Source organism: Crinia signifera, chromosome 5 (genome assembly GCF_055691185.1).
Source record: "Crinia signifera chromosome 5, ASM5569118v1, whole genome shotgun sequence".
NCBI classification, from domain to species: Eukaryota; Metazoa; Chordata; class Amphibia; order Anura; family Myobatrachidae; genus Crinia; species Crinia signifera.
In genome coordinates, this window is record NC_139221.1 from 299,456,206 (window position 1) to 299,470,580 (window position 14,375).

The 14,375-nt window shown below is 42.5% G+C and overlaps 1 protein-coding gene across 3 annotated transcripts in view; it reads right to left on the bottom strand.

Annotated features, from left to right (window-relative positions):
- RUNDC3B (RUN domain containing 3B) overlaps window positions 1–14,375 on the bottom strand; it is a 209,372-nt gene that overhangs the window by 135,314 nt on the left and 59,683 nt on the right. For all 3 annotated transcript variants that reach the window (XM_083189371.1, XM_083189373.1, XM_083189372.1), the window contains exon 2: window positions 7,272–7,387. In XM_083189371.1, coding sequence (XP_083045497.1) covers window positions 7,272–7,387 — 116 coding nt within the window. The remainder of the gene's footprint in view (window positions 1–7,271; window positions 7,388–14,375) is intronic.

The window sequence follows — 14,375 nt, forward strand, 5'->3', positions numbered from 1 at the left end:
CATCAGTGACATGACAGGAGGACTACAGGGGGGACACCAGTCTGTCCTCTCCCCGCCCAGCAGCAGCAGCAACAACGGTGAGTGCTGCTGCTGGGAAATTTGCACTGTGGGGGCATAGCAGTTTGTGGCACTGTGGGGGCATAGCAGTTTGTGGCACTGTGGGGGCATAGCAGTTTGTGGCACTGTGGGGGCATAGCAGTTTGTGGCACTGTGGGGGCATAGCAGTTTGTAGCACTGTGGGGGCATAGCAGTTTGTGGCACTGTGGGGGCATAGCAGTTTGTGGCACTGTGGGGGCATAGCAATTTGTGGCACTGTGGGGGCACAGCAGCTTTCTGGCACCGTAGGGGCATACCCGGCACCGTGTGGTGCATACCTGGCACCGTTGGGAGCATATGTATATATGGCACTCCACTATTGGAGGCATATTTGTATCACACCCACCCAAGGGGTCAAAATAGACTACGCCCCTTTTTTGGGCATGATGTCGGCTCTTTAGCTTTACTACCGATATTTTTCGGCTCTTTACCTCTGACCGGTTGGCCACCCCTGCCATACAGCAAGTATGTTGGGTGTGCTAGCATCAGGCCATGGAAGGGGGTAGGTTTAGGCACCAGGTGGGGAGTACTTAGGCTTAGACTGCAGGGAATGGAGGATAAGGAATAGTTTATGGCAAGGAAGGATTAGGCACTTAGAGGAGGGGTTAGAGAAAGGCTGCATGGGGGTTTAGGTGTTTACTTTAGGTTACTGCAACGGAGGGAGAGGTCAAGCATACTATATGTTGGGTTTACCTCCTCTGGGATGCTGGCATCAGTATTCTGACCACCGGACATCTGTGTGTATCTCCTTGCTAACACTGATATTTAATAAGGATGTACTTAATTATTGATAAGTAATTAAATGATTTAATTTGGGCCCACGCCCACTGAACTGTGATGTTATGATGTCACACTTAGGGGGCCTGACTCAGGTAATTAGACAGCTCCACAGGGAGCTCCAAGGTTTCTGCCTGGGGGCCCATTGGACACTCCAGGCGACCATGTAGTAGCGCTGCTGGCAGCAAAAATCCATTCCAAACACCCTGAAAGCAACATGCAAGTTACACTAGTCAGCAAAATTGTAACGTTACCACTCGCATGCCCCTAGTTCTTAGCGCTGGTCCAATAGCAGCAGTTATTGTCCAATAGCAGCCGTTATTGTAGGCACCATACTGCAGCCATTTTTGCGAAGCAAATCTAGAAATCATTGATCACTTCACCATTACATGTGGTAGATAGCTGGCAGGCGAGTAAATCCACCTGCTAAACACACACAAGGTGAAACATTTAGGGCTCTACTTCTGAATTCATGTAAAACTAATTCTCAGCAACATCGCCAGAAAATGACTGCTTTGCCCCTTTTAGAAAAAAAGGGTTAACAGTGGCCTCTGCCCACTTGCCATATATTACAGCCATCCCCACAGAGTTTATGGGGGTGGTGACGTAACTTTATATAGGAAAACCTAGGTTTAGGCTTCTACGTAGTGCCATCTATAAATGGTAATACCAATTAGGTTCCCACTGGCAGCCATTGGTCTGCCGGGTTCTGAGACCTGTAACTGACTGCAGCCACCAGAGCCAGTGACTCTGTACGAAGGCAATGCCGTTTCCTCCTCGTGCACTGAAATAAGATTTATTATAACCCATGATCCCCCTCTGTATCTGCAGTTCACAGGTAGCCAGGCATACAGCGCTGCCAAGAGTTTCACACAGTGTAGTCAATTTGATAACAATTTCTAAGCACACGCTCCAACACTCTAAAAAAAGTGACCTGAATGATTGATAGCATTACCATTATGTATACAATGCTGTTCTGCTCGGATAACTGAGCAATGGGGTGATGCTGTTCTGAATGGAGGAACACAGGAAGTTAAACAATATGTTTTCTGGAAGCTGGAAATATACCCATGAAATACCACTTCGATAAAAACAAGGATTAGGGCCCGGTGGAGGGAGCATTTGGGCCCCAAAATAAGCACTAGCGAAGGATTTTAGCATTCTGGCATTGCTCCCCCCCTTTAGAATGTAAGCGCTCATGAGCAGGGCCCTCTTTCTTCATGCGCTTTTCTTACAATATATATATATATATATATATATATATATATATATATATATATATATATATATATATATATATATATTATTTCTGCCACTTTAATAGTTGCTTCAGTGGCCTGTCCCCTATACAGTAAACTCTTCTCCAAATTCTTCAGTTCTCTCCCCTGGTGTGATGACCAAGAGCGCTGGGCACTGGATTGTTTTGAACCAAGAGTTAAGCCCTGTGCACAGGAGGCGACGGAAGAGCTGGTGCTGAGCGATGTACTAAAGCACAGACCGCTCAGCACGCATTGCTGCACGAATGCGATGTATATGCTGAGCGATCCATGCGGAGCAGCGAATTGTCATACGGCTTAGAAAGGGGGCTGAAGTCGCTCCTTTGTGTATGCCCCTTAATAATACTATATAATAATATTTATATTGCTGCTCCGAGCAGTTTAACAGAACTACCATCGTTTTTTAAAACAATTTCTATATGTCTTTGGAAACAGGAAATTTACTCCTGATGTCAAGAGCCAAAGTAGCGAGAACGTGATTGACAGTCGCCCCTGGGGATGTGTGATATCGATCGATCTATCTGCCTATCCTTTAATAATGAAGAACATTTTTCATGATTTTGACCCCTGGATATGAACTGATCTTATAAATCATAATTATAAAGTGCAGGTTTATTCCTTATTCTGGTCCGTTCGCACGGGACCAATGTTTTCTAAAAAAAAAAAAACAACACATTTTTAAATTCACTTTGTTGGCCTTCCAATCCATTTTTTTGCTTTACACTTTTGTGTAAAGTTTATCTATGTGCGGGGAAGCCATTCAAGAATTTCCAAGAAGTCCTGCACTGATAACTATTTTCAAGTATTCCCATGTGCTTCTTCACCTTTGATTTTGCCACAAGCAGTAATGCTGCAAAGAGCTGATCCATTTGTGCAGCTCTTTAAACTGACGCGTTTTGTTGCATATTACTTTGAAGCCGTTATTAACCTCTCCAGCAACAAGTGCAGGGACAAAACTGTCCCATGGGGCTTGCTTCAGCTTGGTTCGCTTTGTGAGGATCGAGTTGTAGCTTTGCGAGCACAGGGCGAAACACTCGCGCAAGAGAGAGGCCCACAAAATATGGCAGAGGCATTGCTGGGTGGTCCAACCCAGCAATGCCTCTGCCATATTTTGTGGGCCTCTCTCTATTGCGCAAGTGTTTCGCTACACCGCAAGTCCCTCGCACATTACCAGCTGCCCCCCTCAGCACCGCAGCACTGCCCGTGTCGTGCACGCGCGCAATCTCTTAAAAGACTGCAGTCTGATACATGCGCAAATCTACGAATATCTTTGCAGATCCGCATAGGCTACAAAATTAGCTTCATGGACCACTAACTAACCAACCAACCCTGTTTTAAATGCTTAAGGAGTATTAAAACCAAATCTTTCATTTACTTTTACGCTAAAATGCCATTTTCAACATATGCATGTGGAACACATAATTAGTTTTATTAAGCAGAAGGTCACATCGATATTAATCTGACATGATCTGTGATGAGAAAAAAAAAAGTTACTCTACGTAATTAAATCTTCAGATGAAAGAGATGACAAATCCAGAGATGTTCAGTGTTCTCTTCAGGATAAAATTCAAGACCTTTTCAAAATCATATTAAATTGTATTTCAAAGAAGATCTGTTCCCCTTCCATTCATATCTGTTTCAAAAAATAGCACAGATCTGTCTGACTCAACCGTCGTCTCGCGTTATCAGCGCTAAGTTCTGTATGATGGAAATGGTATCTGGTGGCTAGATCTACAGGAAAGAGATAGTACCGCTTTTACACGGTCCTAAATTTCCTGGGATATTGCACATGAACACGCAGCAACCCGGGATATTGTGAAGTGGAAATGCACCCAATTTAAAATTATCTGTGTTATGTGACCCTGTATTTCAACCTGGGTAGCAAACAAGGCTGAACACGGATTCAACCCGGCTTGTGGTGCAGTGTAATACCCATTGTACACCTAAAAGCCGTGTCGTACCCAGGTTTTTGGACCCAGGTGTGACCCGGCTTTTGACCCATTTTAAACCCGCGTCTCCACCTGCCATAATGCGCCAGCTTTTCCACTGCAGTGAACGGGTCCCATGTTTGAAAGCCTCCTATGTAATGTAGATAAGGTTGCAAACATGGTGCAGACAACATTGTAAAAGAGGTTTTGTCCCAATGGTCTAGAGTGGGTACATTACTCATCTTTTCTTAGCTGAACAAGGATTTGGGGCATTGTTTATATAACCCAATTTCCATTACCTGTAATTTGTCAAATATATTTATGAGAGAAAAAGAAATGAGAGGGTCTCTCGCTGGTGAGTATTTAAAAGCAACAACTTTACTACAAATATCTGCTTACATACATGTACGTTTAAAGACATCAGGCCTCACCACCTCCTCAGCTGCGGGCTAGTGGCTCCCGGATCAGCGGGGTTTGTCACAGTGACTTCTGTGCTCTGTTGGCTTGGTGAACCGGCACGTGATGTCACAACATCCTGGCATTGAACCCTGCTGATCCAACAGCTGCTAGCTGGCAGTTCCAATCTCTATACAGACACACACAACATAAACGCATCATATATCACATTAATCAGCACAGTCTCCTGGTGCAACTAAACCTGTATAGACACTGGCCAAATATTGGCCCTACAATTCAAGGGGCAATATATATCGCTGGATCACTGACCAGTGTGTGCCAGTGATATGTTTGTGAATGATGTCGTTCACAGACATATCGCGCTGGTTGATCAATATATTGGCGCATCGCGTTGGGTGTATGGGCGATCCGCCGACCACCAGAGAACCTCATTAAAAGTTGGCTGTGATTTACAGCTCAATAAGCGGGCACATGCTGATGCCTTTGCCCAATTTAGTACCAACAGATCGACACGCCCGATCCGTCTGCAGATATACAGTATGTGCTGATATATCTATTAGTGTGTACTCAGCCTTAGACACATTTTTGGCAAAAATAGATGCCAGACATTGGGGAGGATGTTCTAACATCCGCACCCCAGCTCCGCACCCTATCGCCACCCATCGCATTCATAATTAATGCATATGCACTAACATATGTGATAATTATGGCAAAGGGCAGCTCTTGTGTTAAGAGCTGTCCTTTGCGGTGAGTCGGCAGGTCCCATCAGGACCCGGTGGCTCTCCCCTCCCTCCCGGCACTGTGCTGCTGCTGCGGCGGCGGGGGTGCTGGCTCTCCTCCTTCCTGCACCCGGAAGAGGATCATAGTGCAGGGAGGAGGAGGTCACAGGTCTAGGCAGCCCAGCCCTGTGCTGCCCGGACACAGGTGGGGGGGTGATGCGGAGCGGCGGGGGTCCGCCAGAATCAGACTCTCCCCCAATAGCAGAGACGAATGGGACCTGGCGGCTGACTCATGCCAAGCATCTCAAGCTGCATGGGGTACGGAGTCTGGATGCACGAGGTCACATCTGTACTTTTTAGTAAATGCTAAACAAACCAGTAAGACATTTTTTATAAGACGACAGAATGATTTATCAATATAAGTAATTGGAGATATAATGACAATCTACCTGAAGTACATCAGAATGTCACAGCATTTACTAGAATGCAGGGTGTTTGGATCTCAGCGGGGGACACTAAATAAATCACAGAAAAGCTACAAAATACTGCATACGTGACAAAAACTAAAGGAATAAAGTATTTGGTTCGGCAGCTTCATAACTATTGTTTACTGCCTTAATAGAAAAATATTACAATACTAAATAGTTTTAAAAATGAATTATGTAGCACATTTAAATTAGTTTATTTTTGTATCTTGCAACCAATAAAAACCAAGAATCAATAAAGACATTTTTTAGCAAAGACTATCTTTTGAGTAGTCACAGTCCCGGTCCCAGGGACTCAGCAGGATCAAATGTTTAGCAGCTACTGAGGCCCCATAAATCATAGGATACCTGGTATACTACAGTAATTTAAAATTGGATTTTAGATGCTTCCTCATTCGCTTACTCTTAGTTTATCAGTCCATGGGCAGTATAAATATTTTATTTGAGAATCTAGACCGCAATGTGTATGGCTTCTTCACGTAAGCTTCTGCAGTAGTAGCGGCTCCTCGTGGGCGGTCCTTAGGCCATTGTAGTGCTCCTGTACAGAAGAGCACTGCCTGTAGGCTTGGGTCAAAACTTGATTTCCGGAATATGTTTTGAAGACCCCTGAGAAACTTGTGACAACTTCTATTGGGAACACCTTCATTTGGGGTCCCAGTTGAAGGTCACAATGATACCAAGGGCTAAATTTACTAAAGCTTCTAAAAATTAAAAGCGATGTTGAATATAGCAACCAATCAGATCCTGTCTATTATTTCTCTACACAGAATCAGATTAGTTGCTATGAGCACAGCTTTTCAATTTTGGAACCTAGAGTAACCTTACCCCTCAAGGGGTGAACACACTCAGATTGCCTTGCTATTCCTTACCGATTTGGTCGGGATTGATTCAGGATCGAATCGCACGGCTAGTCAAACGCATTCCATTTGGTCTATACTACCCAGTACAGATCCGCACATCGGGATCGAATCGAAGTCGAATGCATTCGATTTCCAAACAATTTCAAATAGTTTTTGCTAGAGATGTGCAGGTTCTGATTTACTCTGATTTCAAAGCAGGATCTTATTGGCTATCCCAAATCACATGACAGTGGTTGACAGTTGATAGCCAATAAGATCCTGCTTTGAAATCAGAGTAAATCAGAGTAAATCAGAGCCTGCACATCTCGAATCGAATTGTGCGTAAGGGGAATTAGAGTCCATGCTAAAATACAGGCTGGGGACTGCTACCTTAACCAGCCAACAGATTCTTAGTATGATAACGTCTTTCAGTTATTTCTAGAACAATAATCTATTTAATGCTGGCAGCAAAAATATTTCTGAGAATATGAAAGTTCAGCTCCTGCAACCAGGCTACATGAGTCATATTGCTTTGTGTTCTTGTCACTGTATTACGTTTGCTGGCAACGCATCAGAAGACAAAATGTAAAAGGGGAAGGATTGTTCCTGCAACAGGATGAAAAACATCAGAAAACAATGCAGGCTAGCATGATCTTGGGTAAAATGTTATGAAGTTATTTATTTTCTTACTAGCATCTGGAGAGAAGCATTCGATCCACAAATGTTAAGTTACCTTTTAGGCGATGGCTTAGGATTTGCTCCAGAATAGAAGCAAAGTTTAAAAATTCAGGCGCAGAATCATCAATGGTCTCAAAGCAGGATCGGTCGATCAGCGTCTTTACGGAGAACCTGGTAAGAAAAAGAAGCAAAGACAGTTATGCCGTTTAGAGGCAGCTTTATAAACTTACAGCAAAACTGTACATCAGAGATACACATAGATCTAAGAGGACTTGCAGAGTTATGAAGCGATTGGAGAACAGGTCCTGCCCCAGAGGGCAGAAGTGTAAATGTAAGAACGAGATTGTAAGTGGCATAGATATACATAGGTGTCCACATACATCTATCAACCTTGCTATACAAGTCGTGTTATACATAACACATGAGCTCTGTGTGTAGGGCCCGGTGTTTGTTTTTGTTACTTTTGCCATTAAATATCATCATAAATAGGGCGCATATGCAGCTTCTGCTGAGTAAAATGATATGTGTCATGCCTATATTTTGTGTGCTGTCGTATCTGACAAAAAGTTACAATGTTTTCCTGGTAATTTACTTAGCAGTTCATATGCAGTCGCACACTCAATATATAATTTTAATCAGCAAAAGCTGCTTGTGCATCTTATTCAATCAGTTTTGAAAATAAGATGCATTTTAATGTGGTATCAAAACAAGATGCCAGGCGCTACAGAGTTGTGCCATAGTGTGCAGTGACTAGAAGGGCTGTTTAACACTAAAGGAGGCTAGATGTGTGTGTACATTGCAGTAGTGGTGCTGGTTGATTGTAAAAGGTGATAAGAATGAAGACTTTCTAAGCTACACCACTGATAAAAAGTATTCAGGGGTGGTACTGGACAAGAGAGAGTACACGAGGAAAGTTCAAAAGTCTATAGATGGGAGAAGCAGGTAAAGGGGTGAGCAGGATGCTGCAATAACCCAGAAAATATAGAAAGTTAATACATATTTAAGTAAGTGGGAAATCCAAATAGAATTTTTTTTTTTTTTTTCAACAGAACGCACATGATCAGTACATATTAGAGAGAAATCAACATGAATACCTGGGAGAATCTATAAACTAATCTCTCCACATTTATAATGTTAATAGGCAAAATTAAAATTTACAGGCAAGAACCATAAAATATAAACATTTTATAAAGTGTAAACCTCACATCCCATCGCAGTGCTGTTCAAAAGTAAAACATTTTCTTACTCCCCACTAGGTAGAAGCTGAAGCTCCCCCTACATAACCACGGTTTTCTCATGTGACCCGGTGCAGGCCAATAAGCAGAGAGGTAATTTGAGCTGCAGTAACATTACTCCCATAACACTAAGCAACCACCAATCCACACAATGATCAGATTCAACAGATGACCAGCTTACTTTGCTGTATATAAAGCTTACAGTTAGCGGTTAAAAAAATGTATACCTGAAAAACCAAATGCAATTTGTTAACGAATCTTCGGATCAAATAACGCGAAGTACACCAATAGCGAAATGCATTTAGGTCGACATGCAGGAAGGTCGACATGAGTCTAGGTCGACGGGGTCATTAGGTCGAAAGGGTCATTAGGTCGACATGATGTTTTTAAATGCATACAGAGGTCACAACATAGTTTAAACTCCTCACCATTTTCCAGTGGTCCCTATCAGAGCCCACACCCCCGGTCTATAACCTGGATGTCTATTCCACCATCAGGAACATTGACCCTCTGACCTGGAAACAATTATATTAGGAAAGCACAGGTGCTGCTAATCAGCCCAAATAAAATAAAGACTTAAGGGCCCCATACATCAGCAATTAATTGTGACAATTTTCAGATATGGAGATGATTGCCACAATTAATTTTAGATGTGTGGGCTCCCCCTTTTGGCAATCCCAATCAAAATCGCCAATCGATTGCTTAATCAGGTTTTTAAACATGTTTAATAATCTGGTATTATCTGCAGATCTTTTTTATATGTGTGGGCATTCCCAATTCGTCGTCTTCATCTATTTACATTATGAACAGCTGAAATGACAATCGATTGGGCAATTTCCAGATTTGAAGATGCAATCTTTAGATGGAAAAATCTGCCGATCACTGAAATAAATCTGTAATGTGTGGGCAAAGTCAGATAGATTGTAAAATCCATTTATCTGGCCAAAAAAATCCCTGTATCTGGAAATCCATAAATTGTGATTGCTGATGTATGGGGCCCATTATCCAGTGTATGTGATTTTTTTGTCACAGGGTATTACTGTGTGGTATAATATGTTGACAGGGGCATGATATAGTGTCGGGGACATAACTGTGGGGCATAATATGGTCAGAGACTATTGTGAGGGGCATAAAAATGTATACGGGGCACTTAATGTTATAAGTGGAATTTCGGTGTGTGGCATAATGTGTAAGGGGCATTATGGTGTGGAGCATAATATGTAAGGGCATTACTTTAAAGAGGAAAAAAAATTCAAAATGTAAGGGGCATGTATCACGATTTTTTTTCCTGTGGTGGCCAATGCCTGAGGGTGCAAGGTGTAAATCTGGGGTAAAAGGCTAAAAAGGCCACACCTCCTTTTTGGCCCAAGTGTGCAAATGTTTTATTTTTAAAATGTCCATTGATCTTGTAGAAGGAAGCCAGAGGATAATGTACAGCTAATAACAGCTAAACAGAAAAAATAAAACACTGACAACGAATGAAAGACCATCAATGATAGATACAGCTTCAAGAAAATGGAAGAAATCAATTGATAGAACAGTTATTTAGGATAATTCACAGAATTCCTTGTGGGTTTATCCATTTCAGATCTTGGCATGTGCTGTGCATTGCTCATTTCTATGCATCTGTCAGAGTGTGTCCGATAGGATCTCTTCGGAGACCGCTGGCATTCCACTGTGTGCAAGCTGACGCTGCCTCGTCTTGTCAAAAAGCTCTCAAGAAAAGCATTTGGATGCAAATATGGAAATAAACAATAATCTCCTACTACTTGTGGCGCGCTCAGACTGAAAGATGGAGGAACTTTCTTTTCTTTGTTTGATTAAACTTAATTACTTGTAAAATTCAGCTTTTGGTGACAAGTGATTCATCACCAGGAAATCATTGGCATGTACATGTTACCTGTTCCAATTTATAATCTCTCGGACTCTCGTCAGCTCTACTGGGATGCCTTCCTGACAATGAGTAAAGCTCCCAGGAGAGTATTACAGGCTCAGTCTAAGCCAATTATCTAGAAGGTGGCGTTTTGAAGAGATATTCAGAAAGAAGATCAATTGCCTCCTTGTGGAATTTATTCAACCTGATGAAATGACTTATAATGTATTATATTGCTTTTGCTAAAACAATGGAAAGGGTTAGGAAGATATTTAAGCTACATCTTAATGACTAAAAGTAATTTTGGAAAGTTTCCGCTTCCGGTTCATACAGTATACTCCCCAGAAGTCACATCTAATAGTAGTTGCTATAGGTTTTCCTCCAATTTTGTTGCGGTGTTACAGGTGTGTGTTAAATGACCACCAAACACAAAATGTAATGTTGCTTGATGTGAATGAGTGAATCACACCCAAACCCACCTTAAAATTAAAAATTGTTGTACCTCACGTCAGCCCAAACCATACCCATTTATGGGAGAACATGACTTTTTTCAGGCAATCTTATCCCTGTCTGGTGGCAAAGCTCTGGACTGTTAGCAGGTTTGACCATTATCCATACATACACAGGGCAGTTTAATATGGCTAAAGTCATTGGAGATAAAACATACCTCCTAACATGATCCATTCCAGGAGAGACACAATGCTCTGTTCCTGGACTTAATGTCAGTGGCAGTTGCAGAGGTGCAGCACAGTCCAAAATTCAAATAGTGGAACCACGCCAACTGCCAGTGAGTCCCTGCCAACAATGTTGAGCAGTGGTTGGAGAGACATTTGGTGTGGCTATCCTATTTAAATTTGGACTGTGCTGCGGGATGACCTCTGCAACAGCCACTGGCAAGGGTGTCCAGGAATAGAGCACCATTCCTCCACAATAGTCTATTTACTGTATGCAAAGTGCTGAAAAAACTCCTATTAATCCAAAAGAAAGATCCCAATATGTAGCGATGGTCAATGACCATGCCTAACTCATGCACATTTCTCTTCTTACACTAATCAGACTCTTACTTGTACGATCCAAATGCATTGCTCTAGTGTTGCAAGGTTGGCCGATCCTACACTGATTATTTGCAGTTTACGAGATCCACTACAAAATACTACTAACTCTTACTTAGATACAGTACAAGGCTATCACCAGAACTACACCAACATGAACATCTCTTCATTGGTCTCTACAGATCACACTACATCTCCTGGAATGTGAAGGAGGCGGCCGGTATTTCGGGTACTCCTTATAGACCCTGGAAGGCTAGATTGTCATAGTGAAGTTAGCAGAATGTAAAGATAATATATAGAGAATCCAATATCCGTATGCATTTTTTTAGCCTCCAAATACTTTATGAAACGTAAACTCTTTCGGCAAGTTTTCCAGTTTCCTGAAATAGGTCTCAACCATATACAGCTCTTAAGGCCACCCTTATACAGCTTTAAATAACCATTGAACCTCCAGACCAAAACTGCAATCTATTTTACTACCGAGAGTAAAGCTTCATACACACTAAACGAGTTCGGTCAACATCGATATTGGAGGTGGCGGGGACCCGGCAGGGTGCCGGGATCAGCAAGTGCATACACACTAGCCGATGCTTGCAAGGAAGTGAATCCTAATGGGGGCCAGTGGAGGGAGCTGCAGCATGGCCGTCGTCAGCTAGGACTCCCTGATCTGTACATGTTCTGATGATGGAGGGGGTATTAACAATGCATGGGAGCGTGCATAGTTAACGGTATTGAGTGTACACACTAGGCTACATGGTGCACAATATCGCTCAGAAAGCCCTTTCTTAAGACTTAAGGACCATACGCACTAGGCGATTTTGAGCTCAAAGCTCAGTTTTCCCATTTTAAGCTCAAAATCTTCAAGTTGTGTATGGCCGGGTGATGAACTATGAGCACTGATACGCCGGCCATCACCCTGTTTTAACAGCTGAGTAAACCACGTCTGAAAATCAAAAGGCCAGGTAAAAATCGCATATGTAAGGAGTGATTTTCCGGCCAGCGATTTTCACATGACCGCTCGGCAGCTTTTTATTCTCCTTCCTTCATCACTCTGGTTCTGCACTATGACAGTAGGCTCTGCTGCATGGACCGCGGGAGATAACAGGCATCTGGGCAAACAGCAGAGGGTGTAAGGGGGATGCGGACAGCAAGGAGTCATATACATTCTACAGTCAGGTTGTAGCTGCATTGAAAAGGCCGTGGGGGGTGCTATAAAAAAAAATGTCTAGTACCGCAGCGTTTATTCAGAATGATTCTACAAATGATTATGTATCATGGTTTACCATTTCTGTTTTATATCGTATATGGTCTTTAATCTATGAATGTTTTTAAATGCGGTACTCGCTCTACCGATTTAATAACTCCATCCTCCATGAAATGCCTGAGCCGTGAGCTACCATTGCAAAGAGGGTAACTCGTACAGTACAGTAATTATGGAGCGGATAAGTGCAATGATTTTCCACTTGAAAAGCAGGAGGTTAAAAGAATCAATTGGTTTTACTTTTCTTTTAAGCTGTTGAAGCATCGTAATTCACGCTACATTCACATTTTTAATACGGAGACATTTCTTTTCCATATTGGTATTTCTAATAGAACAGCATCCTAGTAGTGTATAAAAAAGAAAAGAAAAAACCACAGCATGTCTAATTTTGCAATTGGTTCTACATTGGCATATACGCACGTTTGCTGGAGGACGACTGGGATTCACTGTGCGTGGGCTCTGGGCTAGTTCCAGCATCTTGCAAAAAAATATTTTTGTTTGTAATTTCAGTTTGTACAGCAGTTGAGTGGTCTTAAATGTAACAGGAGGGGCATGCTGCAGCATGGTTGTGATTGGGTAGGGCCTCCAGTCATAGGCGTGCGCACATTAACTGTTAGGGGTGCACAGGCACCCCCTAATGCTGTGCCCACCCTTATGAACACCTCCCTGATGCTAGCAACCGGCAATACCTTTTTACTAAAGACTTTTGCTTTTTAGAACTATAGTCCATAAAAAGAAGCGTCCATCAAATAGTTATGTGTGTTTTGCATTGTTACTGGAACTAGACCACTGTCATATCACTACATATCTGAGGTAATCCATATATGTTTTTTACTTTATTTACTGTTACACAGTAATTAGAAGATTAAAACTGAAACAGGCAGGAGATTATGTGTGGATGAGAGACGTTTTATATTGTAGTGAGTGTCGATAAATGGTAGACTCACCTGATTGGCGGTGTTAGACACGCCCACTAGGACTGTGCACCCCCTAATGAAATGTGCTGCGCATGCCTATGCCTCCAGTGTACTGCTTTGCCCAAGCCGTACAATGCTCTTAAGTTTGCCTTGAAGAACAAGTCTACGCGACTCTTTAGCAATACCCACATAAAGAGCCCAGTACCCATTAGTGCCACCCACCATGTATAGAGCCAGTGTAATGCTGTCACATCTGGGGGGGGGGGGTATTTGCAGCCCTAACCATGCAAAAATCCATGAATCAGGGGTGATACAGGGATGAAGTTCTAATGCTGTTGCTGACATTTAAAGGCTGATGCAAGGCAACTCAAACCCCCCCCATTGAACGTAGGGGTGAGTTTTCTATAATAACGAAAAACAAACATTTTCTTTCTGACAATTTCTAAAACAACCCAATCGTGTGAATAAAAATAAATATTCTCTGGTATATATTGTATCGATATCTCAGATGAGACAAGTGATGTAAGCAATGCGTAGCCATTTTACCTAAAGCATTAAGCGCACAGCGCGTGGGTATCATTCCTTTACTGGTTCACGTTCTGCAGACGGTACTACAGTATTTAGAGCAATTTATTGCACAGCATTTAACACCGCAATTTTCACTGTGAAACATAATATTCCTAAATCCACCGGCTGTTACCTGCTGACATGAAATTACCAGCGCGTCTTGTGGCCATAATTGCAGCATTTCCACCCCAGGCCCCGTCTCTCCCACCGCACCACAAAGACACTTTACGACATGCAATCTATTGCAGCCTCTG